The sequence below is a fragment of the Haemaphysalis longicornis genome, unplaced genomic scaffold (genome assembly GCF_048455015.1).
Source record: "Haemaphysalis longicornis isolate Haplotype H1 unplaced genomic scaffold, Haemaphysalis longicornis Haplotype H1 scaffold_1, whole genome shotgun sequence".
In the NCBI taxonomy this organism is placed as follows: Eukaryota; Metazoa; Arthropoda; class Arachnida; order Ixodida; family Ixodidae; genus Haemaphysalis; species Haemaphysalis longicornis.
The window spans coordinates 449,695,982-449,715,547 of NW_027526203.1; the positions used below are offsets into that span (position 1 = coordinate 449,695,982).

A 19,566-nucleotide genomic window follows, 5' to 3' on the forward strand; every position below is an offset into this window, starting at 1 on the left:
ACGTGCGGGCAACATGTACACCTCTGCAACACAAAAAGTACTGATGGTATCATCCTGAAATTTCAAATTTCACCATTTGGAGTGTTTTTCAATGCACCTACCAAACTTCTTTACTCTATGTCAAAAAATAAAAAAAGTTTGCTCCGATCCCCACCTCCCCCCTTAAGCGCCCCCCTCCTCGCCTCTTTGTCTTGAAAAATATCAGTGCATTTCGCATCTAGTTGGTCTAGTGAGTTCAACCTTGGTTAAGGAAAGACGAACGTCTCTAGGATTTCCGAAGCTGCACTGGGTTTTTTCAGCTATTACAGTGCTCCCGGACTTGTGTTACGAATCTGCCAGCAACACGTGTTTTCCCGCATCAGCGACCACGTGGGAATCGACCATGTGCGCCCGCGTGTCGGTGAATCGTACTTTCGTGTCTCGACATGCCGGGTCAGTCACCTCGCTTTGCAGCACACCTCCGGCGGCTATCAGCTTCCACGTGCAAAGCCACGACGTTCGCCACACCCTTCAGGCACCTGCGCGTCGCCTTGACCTCCCCGGCTCAGACGTTTCGCTATCGGCACGATCAGCAGTTGATAGCGCGACCCCGGCACCTTTCAAGGACACTCTCTCCCCCCCTCTCGGACGCCATGTGGGACGAAGCCATGGGTGACTCACTAACTATGGACAGAGTGTGTGCGTGTCTGTGATTTCGTGGCGTGTTACTCTTGGGGGCGTTTTTTGGGTATAAAAGAAGCAGCACAAACGCTGATAATCATTCCTGTCTGAGCAGCGAATCCATGCGGTCGCTCTGCTCCTGTCCTGTATTGTAACCTCGCCCGTCGGGGCATTGTATGTTTTTTTGGCTTCGGCTCACCTCTCGCTATGAAGTAAACAGTTACGTTCGCCTATCAGCTCTGGACGTCTTCCCGGCTGCAGTCGTCCTTCACGGTCGCAACAACTGGTTGGCAGCGGTCGGATGACAACTTCACCTGGAGCCAGCGGTGCGAGACCCAACACCACGGACGTCAAGGCGGCTTCGGACTTCGCAGAATTCACGGCGGTCAAGGGTGAGTGCGGGACTTTTCTTCACTGAGTTTTACCAGGCTTCTGAGGATAGCTGGTAGGGCGTCTGTTTTGTCGCGTGGGTTATTCGCGCAAAACATTTTTTTTTGGGAACAGTGGGAAAGCAGTACTCTAGACCGGCCATGAATTTGAAAGCGTTGAAAAAACCGCAGTTGTTGGAGCTTGCAAAAGAGTTGCGCTTGGATGTTACAGACGCGCTGAGAAAGCCAGAGCTGATAGAGGCTATACTCGCTGTTGGGGCTGACGATGACGAGCTGTCCGAGTGCATTGAGCTGATCAATGACAGGGAGACCGCTAAACGTCAGGCTGCAGAGGCTGAGCGCCAGCGTGAGGAACGCGAGGAGAAAAAGCGAGAACAGGAGCTCGAGAGGCAGAACGCAGAACAGGAACGCGAGGAGAAGGAACGGGAGCGACAGCATGAGCGGGAAATGAAGCGTTTAGACGTCGAGGCGTCTCGACCTAGACATCAGAGTGGCAGCAGCGTGCAGTCTGCGGCGACTGAGCGACCTACGTTGCGAATGTGTGACCTAATGCGACCCTACAAGGTAGGAGAAGACATCGGTCTTTTTTTGGTCAACTTCGAGCGTACGTGTGAGAGGGCCCAGTTTAGCCGAGACTCATGGCCGCAAAAGCTGCTTACGCTTTTGCCAGGTGAGGCATCCGACGTGATGGCCCGCTTGCCAAAGGAGGAAGCAGAGGACTACCAAAAAGTCAAGTCGAGCCTCCTGCGTAAGTACAGGCTGTCAGCAGAGGCGTTTCGCCAGAAGTTCCGGGAAGCCGAGAAAGCTAGAGGCGAGTCGTACTCGGAGTTCGCCTACAAGCTTAAGGCCAATATGGAAGAGTGGCTCAAAGAGGCAGAAGCTTTCGGAGAGCACGACAAAGTAGTTGAGTGCTTCGGTCTTGAGCAGTTTTACCGCCGTCTACCAGAGAACCTAAGACTCTGGGTGCAAGATAGGCCAGGGGTAAAAACTGTGGATCAGGCAGCTCAGCTAGCCGACGAGTTCGTCGCACGTCGAGGTGCGCAGGGGCCGACAGACGGCAAGAAAGAGTTCAGGCCGAGGTCTGATAAGTCAGGGCCGAAAGGCAGAGCTCCCCAGGTAGACGGTGGAGCAAGCGAAGTCGTTCTCGTGGATAGAGAAACTGGCCACGATAACGAAGAGAGAGCAGCAGACGCTGCGGAGCAGCGCAGAAAGAAAGCTTTCGAAGCGCGCAGACAGGCTGCATGTTACAACTGCGGCGAGACGGGACATTTTGCTGCCAGTTGTAAGAAGGGAAAACTAGTCTTTCACGTACTAGATCAGAGTGAGGACAGCAGGCAGTTTCTAGAGCCGTACGTACGGGAGCTAGTCGTCAATGGTAAACCGTGCCGAGTTCTTCGTGACTCCGCGGCGACGGTAGACATGGTCCACCCTTCGTACGTTGAACCGGATCAGCTAACTGGGCAGTGTGTTTGGGTGAAGCCAGCCGTAGGTGCACGAAACGTTCGTCTGCCGATTGCTAAGGTCAGCATCGGAGGTCCGTTTGGTGAACTTGTGACGCAGGCAGCAGTATCCCCACAACTACTTCCCGAGTACAGGTATCTATTCTCTAACAAGTCGGATCAGCTGTTAAGGGAAAAGGGGTACAATTTTGCGAAACTGCCGAGGAAAGAACCAGCTGGGCTCGCTGCGAAGAGCGCCACCTCTGTGAGGAATGGCGAAACTCAGACAGAAAGCGATGATTTGGCATTTCTGGAGACTCACGACGGAGGGCAGCGTAAGTACACTGTGTGTAAGGCCCCTACGGTGAGTGGAGATGTTTCGTCGCCATGTTCAAAGTGCGCTAGATCACTGGAATCCCTGAAAACGGCTGTCGACCCGAACGCGAGCAGTTCGCGGGCAACTGAGCCGTCTTTTGAGACAGGGCAGCCTAGGTGTAGTGTGGTTCTAGCAGGAAGAAAGGAGAACGGAAACACGCTTCGGTCTTTGCGCGCCGAGGTTGTCGCTGAAAGCGCGAGGGACGACGAGGTAGTGACTGTTGGGAACTCCAAGGTGTCTAATGGGCTCGTCGTGCCCGTTTCACTCCCAGCGGATGCTCCCGTCGGTAGGCCAACATTAGCTGAGCTAGTTAAGGTTCCGGTGTCGCCTGTGGCTGAACCGAAGTCTGGAACCGACCAGCCTAGAGGAGTGAACGTAAACGCGTTCAGAGGTTCGTTTGCCAAACGCGTTCGTAAAAAGGCGAGCAACGAGGAGGTAGCAAAAACTTCAGCGCGTAATTGTGGCGCGTGTTTCAGTGCGAGCAAAGTTTTGAGCTCGCACCGCGTCGAGGGAACGCCGCCTAGAAGCAGTGCACGCCTAACGTATGAACGGGGGAAAATCCCGCTCGCTCCTCCGCGCGCTCAACCTTTGTCGAAGAAAACGACCGGTGTCGTTTCACACGGTCACAGCAGCGTTGAGAGAACGGCTGCAACTAAAGTGCGGTACAGAAAGGGAAAAGCTTGGGGAATTGACGAGAGCTCAAATCGCAGCTCTCGGCGCGAGAAATGGCCTGTTGACGCCTGACTTTCTCAAATTTCTTTGTTTTTCCTGAAGCAGGTTTCGCCCTTTACGATTACGTTTTTTTTTGTATGGACATTTCCAATCACGCGAAATGTCACGTTTCAGGTTTGTGCACTTGTCTAAAGTACTGCTGGGCTAAAATATAACTAGTGTAGTTAGTTATTAGCGTATTTTTTCGCAACTAAAAGCCTGGTAGATCTTCAGTGTGGATTTGTCTTCGCACTTGCCGGCGATGCGGTTGTGTCTTGCTGTGTAGTTCTGTTGCTTGCCTGACCAATCCAGAGACTTTCTTGGGGAGCCACTTCTCGTCCAGTGATCGGCCCTGTGAAGCTCCAGCACGGTGTCGTACAGCCCAGGCCTGGAGTCGAGCGTCTGCTGAGCACTTCACTGCGAAAGCATCCCTCCGGACAACGGTTGAAGACCCTTATCCATCGGGATCTCGGACCCCCGGCGGAGAAGCTGTTACGAATCTGCCAGCAACACGTGTTTTCCCGCATCAGCGACCACGTGGGAATCGACCATGTGCGCCCGCGTGTCGGTGAATCGTACTTTCGTGTCTCGACATGCCGGGTCAGTCACCTCGCTTTGCAGCACACCTCCGGCGGCTATCAGCTTCCACGTGCAAAGCCACGACGTTCGCCACACCCTTCAGGCACCTGCGCGTCGCCTTGACCTCCCCGGCTCAGACGTTTCGCTATCGGCACGATCAGCAGTTGATAGCGCGACCCCGGCACCTTTCAAGGACACTCTCTCCCCCCCTCTCGGACGCCATGTGGGACGAAGCCATGGGTGACTCACTAACTATGGACAGAGTGTGTGCGTGTCTGTGATTTCGTGGCGTGTTACTCTTGGGGGCGTTTTTTGGGTATAAAAGAAGCAGCACAAACGCTGATAATCATTCCTGTCTGAGCAGCGAATCCATGCGGTCGCTCTGCTCCTGTCCTGTATTGTAACCTCGCCCGTCGGGGCATTGTATGTTTTTTTGGCTTCGGCTCACCTCTCGCTATGAAGTAAACAGTTACGTTACCCTACTGCTCTGGACTTCTTCACGGCTGCAACACCGGCTGGCCGCTCGCTTCATACACGCTACCCATCGTATGTTGGAGGCCACGGAGAAAGGATCGGGTGCCCCCGCTCGGTCGCAACACTTGGCAGAACATTTATTTTTCAATGGTTTCATTAACTCTCCTTCGTCCATGCTATCAGGCGGGAGTGGGTACATATTGAACGACCCACAGACTTGGAATATACTTAACATGTTCGCGTGAATAAAAGGCACAAGTTATTGTCAGGTATTATAGGTAATCACCTCTCCGACTGATATATTTTTCTACAACGTCACATTCAAAACAAGACCGAATTCGTTGTCCGCGCTGCAAAACGAAACCAACCACTACTGTGCGTCTAAACGAGGCATCAATAGAATTCACTTGCCCCTGAGTAGAGTGACCCTGAGTTACTCGGAGGCGACAGTGGTGATATGCCGCTGCCGTCGCCGACGCCCGTAAGAGGGGTTGAAGAAGCGCGCAGTACCGCGTCCCCGGTTAGCTCTTGTTGGCGTTCGATCACTCTAATCAGAACGCAGCTGTTCTTTAAAGTGCCCTAAACGTGTTATTTGTTTACAAACAAATCAACATAACAAGATGTTTAGGGCGCAGAAAGGCAAAAAGAAGCGAAAGAACCAAAACACTCCATGAGCCGCTATCAGCTGCGCAGCGGACATCCCACAAGCGCCGCGGAGAAGCGGCGGCAGGCGGCGCAGCGATCGCGAAGCTCGAGGCGTATACCATATGGTATGGGAGTGATCACAAACGCCTAGCCTCTCCCCAAACCCCAGCCCCACCTACGAGCAGTGGGCGGCCCGGCTGACCAGCTCAGACCTCTCCGACCAGCGAGACCTGGTACGAAGAGCAAGAGCAGCCAGCGCGAGGACCTGGGTTTTCCGGGCTAAAGACCCCCACAGGGCAGGTGACCCTAATATCTGCGCCTAAAGCTTTAAATAATGTTTATTCCATCCATCCATCCATTACGACATTCGTTCATCATGCCAAATTGATTGAGCATTGAAAGAACGATACTCTCGAGCCCACAAAACTTAAAGTACTGACACGAAATTTTTATGTTACGTTTTTTTCGCTGCTATGCGTGCCTACCAGCCCACTAATCATAGAATGACAGATTAGACGGTCGAGCGCAGCGTAAACATTCATTTACGGCGTCGTTTATTCGTGCCAGTTTCGGTTTCGACGAAAAAACGCCGAGCGGCCGCCATGACAGCATGTATCACATGGCGTCACCATTCTTGCCGTATCGCTGCCTCTCTGGAAGCGCGCGCGAGCGAGCGCACGCGCGCGCCCAGACCGGCCGAGGTTTTCGCCGTCCCCACAGGCCCGGGCAGCATGACGTCAGTCCCAAAACCATGACGTGTACACACGCCCGAGCAGCGCGCGCCAACCACAGCCAGCGTGTCAGCTTCGTCACGGGAGCCCCGACGTCGGCAGTTTGGGGCACGTAGCAGATGATGTCACGTCGGCCCGCTCTGGGCTTTCTCGTGCGGGCGAAGATTAAAATGGATTTTAAATATGTTTCGCTGAACGGTTGCTGTTGAAACTTGCTGGGAGATATCTCCTGATAAAAAGGAAGCGTTTTACATAGTTATCTCAGCTTTGAAATTTCGTGTCAGTACTCCTTTAAAAAAAAGAAAAGGCCAGAAAGAGGTAAACAAACATTCTACTAGACAGGCACGTTCGTTTCTTCGCCACCAGTACGAAGGTCCTTCACTTGCGCACACTGCTATGATGATTTTAAAATTGCGTGTAGCAGTGGAGGTACGCGTCGGTATGAAATGCGAGTAACAAAAGTCGCGATAACGGGCACACCATGCGACAGCGGCGACCTCATTTGGAGTTGAGTGCCTGTAGATGAAGCAAACTACTAAAACTGCAGCGAGAACAAATATATTTTTAATTCTTCATGTACTTAAAGGAGCCATGAAGACAAAATACAAGTTGGGTTTATTAAAAAGACTGCTTGGTCCCGATAACAATGATATCAATACCATCGCAATCTTCGAAAAAATAACGGAGATATTAAAGAAAACGTTTGAAGCAGTCGCGACCCCCTAGCCAATTTCCCGCAACTTTTCTATGACGTCACGGAACCTTGTTTGTGCGATTGGCGGCCGCCTAACTGGCCTGCCGCGACGACACATGACTGGACGTCTGTAATGGGGCTTCTAGGACCATTTGACCGCCTCAATTGAATGCGAACGTGCAGTTAACGCACTGAAAATTATATTTTATTGTTGGCCCGTGTGACGTCATTCTTGCTCATAACACGTCACCGTGGCGCAAAATTTGAAAGTTTTTAAATATTTCTTGCTTTTTTTTCGTTAAAAAACCATCTTTTGTGGCTCTAATGGAGCTGAGTGAGATACTGAATCCTAGTTCTTTCAAATTAAACGAAGTTGTATTTTCTCTTCATGGCTCCTTTAACGCTGCCCCGATACGGTTTGAGTAACCCTCGTCAACTTTGTGCCTCATAGGATATATGTTTTCTCTTTCAAAGTTACCTACGCGCTTCATAGCTGGCGCTCCTTTCAACAACCAATTCAAACGCAAATATTGCATTAGAAATAAAACGATATAAATTTTTTGGCTCGTAGAGATAAAGGTACTGTGACATCGTATAAATATTACGAAGCGATTATTTAAATATTAAAAGACATCAGTGAGCACGCAAGGATAAATCAGGGGCCAGGGGAAGAAAATAAATGACAAATGCAGCCGCTTTTGTGTGTTGCATGGCACTTCGAGTGTGAGCTTCCCAAAGCCAGGGCGCTTCTGCCCTATCACCGTTCCGTCATGTCGGCGTTGTTGTGACTCAGGCCCCTGAATATACACTGCTCTGGGCAGCTGCCGCCCAGGGAAAAAGATGCCGTGGACGCAATGGAGGGGCTTTAGTTGTGACCGAGGTCAAAGATGGCCATCGGGTATTTGTTACTGTCGCGAGCGCCGTCTGCCTATGGAAGGGCTGGTGACCGTCATGTCTTCGCGTTTAGGATAAAGTCTGGAACTCGCTCGGCAAGCCGCAGCGTGCCCTTTTCATCAACTCCTTGTTCCCCAGTTTCCTAGGTTAGCGAAAAATACCGCCGAACGAATCTGCCTAATCGCGGAGGAGAATATGACCGTCTGCAATACCGCTCAGAAGGGGACACTGCAGTGAGCGCAAGCTGAGCCCCCTCCCGGGCTCCACAGAAACGTGAAAAAGAATGAAGGGGTGACACGCAGAAGAGTGGCATACTTTGCTGTGCGCCTCACCCACAAAGGCCCTCTGCCCAACCACGACATTCATTCCAGCCATATTCCAGCTAGGTTGCCTCGATGCGCACCTGCTCCGCGCGCATCGAGGCACCCTAATTCCAGCTAAAGCACGTTTCGCCCAATACGCAGACCCATCGCTTTCTTCAGTTAACTTGCAGGAATATTGACCGTCTGCCACCGCCACTTGCACGTGGTCCTGCTACACATACCAAGATCGCCTTTCCCTTTCGGACCTTCATCGTACCAGTCTTCATCCATCAATGGCCGGCGGTCCCTTTTTTTCCGCCGCGAGTCCTTGCTTCCCCAGCCATACCGTGACGAGTCAATCTCCTCTGCTGAGAACAACTCAGCCAGCCAATTAGTCTCTGACATGCCACACACAAAGTGACACAATGCACGCCTTTGGCGTCCCGTACGCTACGCGTACCAGAGGGCTGCCATCGCTTTTGAAGCTGCAACCCTCGAACGCAATTATCCTGATCCGGGCGCTTCGTTTTGTGCAAGCACCAATGCGTCAGGACATGCATTGAGTCGTGAAGGATATGCGCCTTTGTTCACAGGGGACGTACCAAGCACAACAGGCAGCACGGCGCGGGGGACTGAAGCCCGGTCATGACCCCCTTTCTGGCTACGCCACTGTATTAACTCTACGGTTGCATGCGATTGAGGTTTTGCGGTGCTCTTCCAAATGGCAAACAGAAGATAAAAATATAAACTTATACAAATACTTGTGCTAAAAGGTTTTCAGTAAGTGAATAAACGTTTAAGTAGCTGCAAGGTTTGCACATCACGTGACCGGGACACTTACTGTAGTGTCACGTTTCGACACTACATGAAACCGCCCATAAACGCCGACTGCTGGGGGGGGAGGGATACTCTGGTGATGCCGACCACCCCTCCCTCTCCCCAGATAGATTGCCAGCGCCATTACCAGATGATTGATTATTTCTGGGGTTTAACTCGCCGACGCAACGCAGGCGATAAGGCGCGCCGTAGTGGAGGGCTCCGGATTAATTTTGACCACCTGGGGATCTTTATCGTGCGCCGAAATCTCGTACACACGGGCGTTTCATTACCAGATGAGATTTCTTAGTTGTGTTTTACCTATTCGCTTATAATTCTATTGTGGCTATAAGCCTACTGCATCACTGTTGGCGCAGATGTGTACGGCTTACTATCATACGTTCCATTTATAAATTCAAATCCTTACCATAGGAGGACAAGCACCCCAGAAGCACCAGTGGGGGTTGCATCATCTGTATTTTTTTTTTTAACTTGGTGCATGTTCATCTCGCTTTAAACTGCTTTGCGTGCTTTTTTGAGCATAAAAAAGGCGGCAGTGTTCAATGACCCCTTCGCAGTTTTTTTATCAGCGGCTTGGAAAATGCACTTGTGTTTCAGTATTGCTACTTTTTCCGGTAGGCAATCCTGACGACTGGTGGAAATAAAAGCTCTTCTAATAATTCACATTTCTTAGGGATGAATACGTCGTTACTTGCACGCAGCGGTCATAAATATACACAATTCATTCAGTACTGAAAATGAGGCCAATCCTCATTCACTCAAAATCAGAATCAAGTTCAGATAACGATGTTTAACATGCTTCATTCTACACCCAGGCTTGAGGCGCGTTGTAGCGTAGGGCTCCTGATTAATTTCGTTCATTAATGTCTTCTGGACCATTGATATGCCCCGAAACCTCAATATATATATATATATATATATATATATATATATATATATATATATATATATATATATATATATATATATATATATATATATATATATATATAGAGAGAGAGAGAGAGAGAGAGAGAGAGAGGTCCCTCCCCACCCAGGAAAATGAAACTCCACCAATGACACCACCTTTCAGACTTAAGGAAGTTCAGTGCCAAATTAAATTATTTCCACCAGTTCATTCAAAAATTCCTTGCAGTTACCCCACTATATGAAACTCTGGCATTCATACGAGCTAGAGGGTATGCACTCCACAAAAATATGTTGTCTGTCCTTTTAAAGGCCTGAGTGCAAAGATCACGCAGATGCTTATTTTTTTTGTGCATCCTTGAGCAGCTCACCAAGCAACTATGGGCGAATAATTACGGACCTAGGCCCCCACGCAGCAAACAGCTGATGAGAATAATAGAATTAGCAAATGGCCGCATTGTGTATAATGTAAAATGGCTGTCAGAAATGCTCAAGCCAGCTACATGCACAAGCTAAAGCATGAATAGGATAATAATGCCACCTCGATTATAAAACAGCCTTTAATGTTTCAATATGACACAACTAAGGGAAGCAGGGCACAGAAGCTACAGGTGCTGCTCAGAAGTTTGGAGGAACAGGAACGCCTACTTCTTTTGCCAGTGTGATCATTTCCTCTGGAAAACAAAGCAAACAATTTACCAAGTAGAATGCACCCACTTAATACAGTACAGTGCATGGCATGGCACCTGCTGCCACCTAGCAGCCACTACCAGCCTGAAGTAATGGGAGGTGGAAGAAACCCTGTTACCTCTCATGACCTTCCCCTTCTCCGCCTCTTTCTTGGCCTTGAGGATCTCCATCTGCTTGGCCTCATATTCCCGCACTTTCGCTTCCTTGCGGGACAGCCGCCCTGCAGAGGACAATTGCAACAACCCTGATCAGCACAGTGAGCCCCAACATACCAAGTCCAGCGACAAATAACCAGTCCGTGACAATGTTCACGCTTAATTCAAATGTGGCGTTTATTGCAATGGTGGAATGCTAAGGATATTAGATCATCCAAGGTCCTTTAACGTCGGTTTAAATCTTGTCTAGCATTTCCTGCATGCATCAGCCATAGGGCCACTGTGGCAGTGATGTTCCGTGCGGAAAATATTCCCATTTTTGGGGAATTTCCGGCTGTAATTTTGGCCAAACGGTAAAAAGGGAATCTTTCATTTAATAGATTCAGGGAACTTTAGGAGTCGTAGAGTAAAAAGAAAAAAATAATGTCAGTAAACAGGACCTTGCATTATTTATTTTGTACTTTTAAAACGTTCCCTGAACACTTCGTCGCATTTATGTTGAAATATCCGCAGTCGTGTTCCCGCAAGCCACAAGCATTTAAGGCCGCTTGCAGTCCACTTCATAAAACAGAAGGGAGCATAGAGGACAGTATACTCCACGAAACGATCTAGTAAGTAATGTGTGAAGCGGCAGCGGCTGAAGGCCTGAAGCCTGTTTGTATGTACTCCTGTGCAGTACACAAAAAGTATTTCGGTTGCGCCTTAGTCAGCATGCTGTCAACATGATGGCGCCAGAAGTCCCGGCGCTGAGCTAAAATTACTGCAATTACCCAACAATGCCTTGTTCTCTTGCATACGGGCAGTTTTAGCTTAAAACTTTAGCATGTAAAGTAAGCACGCCGTTTGGTCTAAAACGTGAAATGCACAGTCAAATGCTGCTGAGGTGCAGATATAGCGGAATCTAGTTAACTCTGAAACTATGATACTCTGAACGACGTCCGCGTCCAGATGGTTACGTAAATTAGACACAGGTGGTGCTGGCTTATGCCCAAAACTGCAGCAATCCACGTAAAGATATATCAGCTGCAGAAACAGAATGCAGGGAATTTTGCAGGGTGTTCTCGAAAAACCTATGGGGAAAAAATGCTGAAAATAGGGAATTTTTCTCCCCAGTATGGAACATCACTGCACTGTAGCTGAGAAATAGACCCATGACCTCGTATCAGCACCTGAATGGCCCACCATTATGTACATAACTGCACAGGGATCCCAAAAAATTTCAGAAAAAATGAAAGCCTGAGTCTAGTTGCGGTACACAAGCTCAAGGTGCCACGCCCTCAATAAAGTGCCTACTTTTTAAGAAACTGCTCCTGTAGTCGTAAAAGGAAACTACAGGCTGAATACATCTTTCAACTAACTTTTCATGGTTCCTTCAGTTTTTGTTTAAGAACAAACAACGCCTTGTTAGTAAAACAACAACAACAAAAAAAAGCTAGCTTTTCCCTTCTACCTTTTTCAATTTTGTGACATAAAACAGCCCATCACAAGCTAGGCTGAGTCACCAGACCAACTATTGAGCCAGTGTCGTGATGCCACCTAGGAGGTGTGGAGAATACCACACAATTGGCCAAGTGCACCCATAAAGCTGACAGCTAATAGGGCTAATAAGCTTGCACTTAGCTGCTGGCTGTCGTATGTGCACATGCGTGCATGTGGTTGCGACAGCCACCAGCAAAAATGAATAACAGCTCTCACACTCATCCACATTGACCTTGTGGCTGCGAGAAGGGTGAGGTCCGGGCAAGATTGTTACCCATAAAATCTTATAGCGGTGCACAAAATACATGAAAACATGAGGGACAGATGAACATAGGCACCTCGTATTCCTCTCTCACTTGTCTGGCTTTGATGTATGAGAAGATTTCTTTTGACAGCACTTGGCCACCCAGGTAAACGGAAACAAATAAACCTAACCATCTGCTTTAGTGAGACAGATGTTTTGTAAGCTTTAATAGCTGAAGTTCGTCTTGTTACAAACACGAGCTCAGCCACTGTTGCCAGACATATTTTACCTTTAACTGGTCCTGCCTTTCAGTTCTGGACAAATGTATCGAGAAGCAATGCCCATTTTCATAGTTTTGGCATTTTATGTACAAACAACTGCTGCCACAGTAAGTGGTATATTAGTATTATTGGCAGTGTACCCTACTCGTACAGGCCAACCTGCTTTCCCACTTACGTACCCCTGTAGTGCAGAGATGGGCCTAAATAGCAAGTACGATTAGAGTATCGCGTGGCCTAATAAAGAGGCAGACTCAAAGGTGCTCATGCAAATCAGCAAGTGAAAAATATACAGACCTAAAGTAAAAGGTTGCCTGCTCATAGATGGGCTTTAAGCAGGCAGCCTAAACAACTTTCATACTAGCCAAAAAAATACATTGTTCAAATCCATGCTATAAGGTTACTCCTGTTATGACTAAACTTTATACTTCTTTGACTGATAACACCGAAATTTAAAATCGAAAGACAGTTAACTTTCTTTCCTCTCCAATAGTACACCTAGATGATGCATTTATAAAATAAGATATACCACCATGGTGTATGCGACACACTTTGGCTCAACCTCCAAGCAGCAAGAGCAACACACCAGCTCAGGCTTGGCACCACCAAATTCCACGCAAACTAATATGTACCAAGCTCTTCTGAGAACAGCAGCGAATGTTGGCAACAGATTTCAAGCAGGACATTAAGTGATGTGAGCACTACAAGTACCACAGATGTAAACAACTGGCACCAGAAAAACCGCCCATCTCGGTGCTGCCTGGTAGGTCGATGGGGAAAATGTGATGGCACTCCAGTCAGTTTTCCCACGACTTCCCACATGGGTAAGCCTTCAACATGCAAGGCACGTGCTGCCCCACGCGCCTGCACACAACCAGACGACGAGAAATAGCAAGCCCCGATTGACTGCTTGTGGTCGGTGGCTAATGTCAAGGGCCACTGTCCAGTAAATTTTTTTTTAACGCCAACCTCCTGGTGTCGTTCAATACTTAGCTGCATTTCTTCTGAGTGGCAGTTGCGCTTTGCACAATGGACTGCAGTTCTCCAAGCCAAACACGAGGAAAAAATTGTCCCCAAAAAAAAATGTCCCAATTTAACTCCATTTTTAAAAAAAAAAAGCTGGACCGAAATTCATTCTGCATGTTAGACCTCCTTGGGCTCAATAAACCCACCCTCTAAAAGAAAGCTTTTTTACCGAATTTAATGTGGCGCGCAAAGTGAGAACTCGGTGTAATAAAAACGAAAGTCTAAGAGTTCCACAAAAGTGGCGATGATAGCAACAGCTCTGAATTTCCACAAGTGGACTGGACGCTGGTCCTCACAAACACGGAGCAAATTTGTTTAGCCCCACCCTGTCTGTGCGAATACAAACTTACTGTTCACTATGGCCTTCACACGGGAAGCACGCTGCATGGACCGATGTGACAATGAAAGAAAAAAAAAAAAAAAAGACAAGCGCACATTTGCAGCACCAAGTATGCCTTAACCCGCAGGCTAATACTTGGAACATATAAAATAGGTGAAACTCACTATAGTTATAGGCTCCGTACAAAATTCCAGCGGTAAGAAATCCCCATCGGCAGGCCTGCGGAGGAAAAGAGAACACACAGGCAAGCAGACGTTACGATGCCAAAGACGTGGATATATATACGCAGGCAGCGACTTCCAAGTGGTGATGGCATGGTTGATGCACGCAGCTTGTAGCAAGCATAGTTTGCGATTGTTAACGGCAAACACAACCACGCCGAAGTAAGGCAAGAGTAAACGTAGGCTTAGACGACGCCAGTACACAAGCTTTAGGTTTCTACAACTGATACAGTAGAGACGGTAGCAGCGACTAAAAGCTTTCCCTCAAACTCAAAGTAATTACAACTTTACGGCATGTTTATTAAAGGTCACATCACACTGCGCCCGAGGGCCGGTCGTTTGACCTCTGCTGTCCTGTAGCTAAGCGGTGGAGCACACAAAAATTAAACAAAATTAAAATTAAGGAGAACAATAATTAAACGCATAGTTACCCGGATAAATGGAGATACGGAAACAGGAGGGGCTAATTCAACCATTTTTTTCGGTGCAGATGGGTTACTTAATTCGCAAATTCGTTTTAAATGAGGCAACTCCACGCACGCTCCCACTGGACAGGGCACGAGCCAGCAGAAGCAGCCGCATAGACTTTAGAACTAACCCTCTCAGACATTTTGGTAATCCTGGGTGGTGGCGCTAGTAAGCTAATTTTAGTACCAACGTAGTGGTAAAATTATTTTTAATGTGTTTCACAATCTTGTTGACATATCACCAATGCACGTGATTAATTTGGTGTGCAATTTTTTTAATTATTTTTATTCACCTTGACTTTGCTTGCTTGTTTAGCGCTAGAAACCACGTAACCGCGACGCATCAACACCATCAACACGTCCGTCGTCCGTCGGTTCCGCGGGTGGATAGGCGAGCGAAGCAACAGAGCATAGAACATAATACATTGTGGAGCAGTCGGGTGAATGGCGATGGACTTTAAGTCCCACGCGATCTCAACATTAGTATGGTATTTATCACACCCTTTTCAGTTGTTCGTCACCTGCGGGTCTTCTGTGTTGCTCCTGTTATTTTTTCTGTCGGTAACAAACACCAGCCTTGGGATAAGAAAGCAGTACATAAGGTGTCTGCTGACACTGTTCGAGGTAAGTTCGCAGCGCTGGGAAGTTGCTTTAGCGCATCTTCAATCGCAGCTTTTGTGTCGTTGCAGTTCTGTTGACCTCTCCCGTCTTGAGCAGATAGTTGCAGAGTAATTCTTGGACCGTTCGCCGGTCGGCATGTGTTGACTTGATGACATGTGCTGGGCTTATCGCAGCCACCTTAACTTGTTTCGCTCAGCAAAGGTGTGCGTGGGGCTCTTCTAGATGCAGTGGCAGAGCACGTCTAACCTTGTGTCTTCGGTATATTGTGGGACGTTCAAATTTAGTGGGACAAATTGTGCGCGCACACCCGTGGCCGCAATCCAATGAAACTACGCAGCATTCGGAATGGAACACTGAGAAACGGCATTTCTGGCGCTTTTACAGCTATTTATACGCCAGCGCTAAAAGAGTCAGACACTTCGCCAAGCGAACTGGCGAAGAAAACGTCAGAGGTAATTCCCATAAATAATCGAGGAAACGTCAAACAAAATTTTTTTTTCGTCAGAATTTTATGTCTAACGCCGACCCCAACTGTAGTGATATCCAGTTCGTTTTGAGTGCCCCAGGAAGCGATGAAGCGCACCCGTTGCACCGGTGTCAGATAAAACGGAAAGCAGAAGGCGAGTTGTACGGAGGGGCCTTTCTTTACTTGGTAGTGATACGTCGTACGATGCTGCGTACTACTGCTTATCAGTGCCGTAGACTCTCGGCACTGTAATGGCAGCAATGTCTGTAAGCAGCTTCGGCTGATTAGACAAAGAAACATTCCTTTTATTGTGAAATTCAGGCGCTGGGTACCTTTTCTGAAGTCCTGTGTAAAAAGTGCTTCAGAAGAATTTGCAGCTTTGTTGTGTACTTCGTTGTGTAACAGCTGAGGTCACTTCACGAAAACCATTTTTTGTTACATAACAGGGCTCACTGTAATTAGCCGAGTTTGTGCTTTACCTGTAGGTATGCAGCAAGTTCCCCAAAGTAGCACCTTGGTAAGCTTAAAGTATTAGAAATTGTTGCAAATGTAGGACATCGGCGTATTTTCAAAATTATCCATCAACTTTGTGCAAGAAACATAAGCTTTTGGCATACTGCAGCAAGCGTAGAACAGCCTTGTCATGCCAGATACTTTGTCACGTGACAATGTGAATAATGCATAGGTAAACAAACCTTGCTTTTGCATGTCTGCTTCACGCTGCTTTTGAAAGAGGGTCCTTGACCTTGTGTAGCCTGATTACACAACAAAAATAGTTACAAATGGTCCCTCAAAATTATACACGGTCTTTTAATTGGGAAGCTACACTGCTGCTGTGGGTCTTGTTTCGTTACATGCCTTGCCGTTTATTTTTTGCCCACCGTTCATCCTCAGGTCCGCTACTCTCGCACCATTGAGACGCTAAATGCTTGCGCATCTGTGACCCCGCATGTGATGTGTGGTGCCTAAGCAGATGGGTGCTGGGCTATCAGTGGCTCTTAGTATGTCTAGCACAGGTGCCGGTTGCAGTGTGTCGTTAGTGTGAAAGACTTGAGTTGAGGGTCCATCAATGCACGTTTGCAAAAGCAGGCCGCACATCATTTTGAAACATCTCAAGAATTGTGTTCTGTTATGTATAAAGCACGTGTCCTTCACACTGTGTCAGTCATTACAGTTTACATTACAGGCAGGCTTGTATGCCACAGTTGAACCTCATGCTGTGGTCAATCTTCCTACAGTGGGTCATATCCCTAGTTTTGTTGGTGTGTGTACATTTAAAAGGTAGTAAGAGCCGTTCATGAGAACAAAAATAGTTACACTTCACCATCAGACTAAATTTGGGGCAAGATAAGATTTAGTTTAGACAAGTGACTGCAACTTGTTTTCACGACACTTGTCTTTGATGCCTGCTTTACCTTTCATTTGATGAAAAAAAAAAACATCAAAGTGTAGCTTCAGATGCTGCCAGCACTAAGCCGATATGGCCAAGGCTGTGACAATCGCAGACAGCCAAGGATGGGCGCATACAATTTGCTATCTTAATTTAGTTCACATGTAAAGGATCAAGCTTGTGCAGGAGAAAATGAACTCACCCATCATTTCAAGTCCACGGGAATTTTAAAGCATTTGTTGTGACCTTGCACCAGGGAAAACTACTGAACCCACAAACTTATCTTGTGATGTCCTGCTAGTAACTAATTAGGAAGTAGAAAAGGCGCTCAAGGGCATGAAAAGAGGAAAAGCTGCAGGCGAGGATGACATAACCGTGGACCTTCTGAAAGAGGGTGGAGATATTCTACTGGAAAAGCTTGAACTATCCTCAGAATGCTTAAGGTCTTTAAAAGTACCCATAGCCTGGAAAAATGCCAACATAGTTCTTAGTCACGAGAAGGGAGATTAATACAGATCTTAAGAATTACAGACCCGTCAGCCTACTGTCAGTTGTTTACAGGCTGTTTACCAAGGTTAACTGCATAAGTAACAGCCTAGATTTTCAGCAACCCAGAGAACGGGCTGGGTTTAGAAAAGGGTGCTCTGCAATGGATCACATCCATGTCATCAATCAAGCAATAGACAAAACTGCAGAGTATAATGAACCTCTTTGCTTGACATTTATAGACTATGAAAAAGCGTTTCAATAGGCACGGGAGCAATGTTGGCAGTGTTAAAAAATCAAGGAATAGAAGAGACCTATATATGACGATTAGACAACATATATGAGGAATGTATGGGCTGGATAATCCTTCACAAGCAAAGCAAAAAGTTCCCTATCCAAAAGGGAGTGCGACATGGAGATACTATCTTACCAAAATTGGTCACATCATGTCTGGAGGGGGCACTCAGGTCGCTTAACTGGGAAAACGCAGGTTTACAGATAAACACGTTATACTTGAGTCATCTGAGATTTGCAAACAACATAGTCTTACTCACCGAATCGGCAGAACAACTGCAAAAAATGATTGAAGATTTACAATCAGAAATACTTTGCAGTGGGGTTAAAAATTAATATGAGTAAATCTAATGTAATGATGAATAAGCATGCTGGAACTGCCCTCTTCAGCATATGTAGCAAAATACTGGAACAAGTAGAAGAATATAACTACCTTGGACAGGTTGTCACTGCTAATCCCTACCACGAGAAAGAAAGCCGGCGCAGAATAGGAATGGGTTGGGGCGCACTCTGCAAGCACTCACAATAATGGAGAGTAAGCTCCCTCTATCCCTAAAAAGAAAAGTATTTAACCAATACGTTCTACCGGTCATGACATATGGAGCAAAAACTTGGCACCTTACTAAACAACTGGAAAGCAAACTTAGGTCAGCACAATGAGCCATGATGCGGGTTCAATTCCCGGCTGCGTTGGCTGCTTTTTTGATGGAGGCAAAAACGCCCGTGCGTACGAGCTTTCGGTGCATGTTAAAGACCCCAGGTGGTCAAAATTAATCCGGAGCCCTCCACTACGGCCCGCCTCATCGCCTGCGAAGCGTCGGCGCGTGAAACCCCACAATCAGTCAATCAAGCAACAAGCCATGGAGTGAATAATGATAGGAGCAACACTCAGGGACAAGAAACGAGCATCCTGGATCAGGGAGCAAACTCGAGTAGAAGATATCGCAGATCAAATAAAGGAAAAGAAATAGACTTGGGCTGGCCATTTAGTGAGACGAACTGACAACTGGTGGACCATGAGGGTAACAGAGTGGACGCCGAGAGACGGGACCATTGATTGATTGTAAGGTTTAACGGGCCGACGCAACGCAGGTGATGAGGCGTGCTGTAGTGAAGGGCTCCGGATTAATTTTGACCACCTGGGGATCTTTAACGTGCGCCAAAATCTCGTTCGCACGGGCGTTTTTGCTTTTCGCCTCCATCAGAAAACCGGCCGCGGCGGCCAGGAAGCGAACCCGCGACCTCGTGCTCAGCAGCACACCTTAGCTACTGAGATGGGACTAGAAGGGTAAGGCCATTAACTCGATGGAGAGACGAAATAAGAAAATTCGGAGGCCAAGAGTGGACTCGGGCTGCGCAGTACAGGAGCGGGTGGAGGTCAGTGGGAGAGGCCTTCGTCCTGCAGTGTGCCTGAATAGGCTGTTGATGATGATTGTTGTTGTTGGTGATGATGATGTTGTGACTAATTGCCTTGATGATGACGCTTTAGATTATGGAGAGCTTTTAAAGGGACGGACAACCGATTTTCGTCGCGTACATGTTCTCTAGTTCATATGAAAGCCAGCGTTTTGCATAGCCCGCTAACCACAAGCAATTTCTAAACAAATTGGCGGAAATAATTTTAATTTGGCAGCAAACTTTCTGAAATCGGAAGGGTGGCAGTTCGTAGTGTCGAAACTTGACACTACAATGTGTCCCTGTCACGTGACCTGCAAACCTAGCATCTATTGTAACTGCTGAAACGTTTATTCACTTATTGAAAACCTTTTAAC

The 19,566-nt window shown here is 47.6% G+C and overlaps 2 protein-coding genes across 2 annotated transcripts in view; one reads left to right on the top strand and one right to left on the bottom strand.

Annotated features, from left to right (window-relative positions):
* Positions 1-10,179: 10,179 nt before the first annotated feature.
* On the bottom strand, positions 10,180-14,660 carry Atpsyne (ATP synthase, subunit E). The gene is made up of 4 exons (XM_077687735.1): positions 14,502-14,660; positions 14,014-14,068; positions 10,446-10,547; positions 10,180-10,311 (listed from the first exon to the last, which is right to left on the bottom strand). Exons 1-4 carry the CDS (start codon positions 14,544-14,546, stop codon positions 10,256-10,258), a joined length of 258 nt encoding a protein of 85 aa, XP_077543861.1. The 5' UTR covers positions 14,547-14,660; the 3' UTR covers positions 10,180-10,255.
* Positions 14,661-14,862: 202 nt separating this feature from the next.
* Positions 14,863-19,566, top strand: part of Gpat4 (Glycerol-3-phosphate acyltransferase 4) — a 40,775-nt gene continuing 36,071 nt past the window's right edge. The window contains exon 1 of the mRNA XM_077687739.1: positions 14,863-15,161. Coding sequence (XP_077543865.1) covers positions 14,982-15,161 — 180 coding nt within the window. The 5' untranslated portion in view covers positions 14,863-14,981. The remainder of the gene's footprint in view (positions 15,162-19,566) is intronic.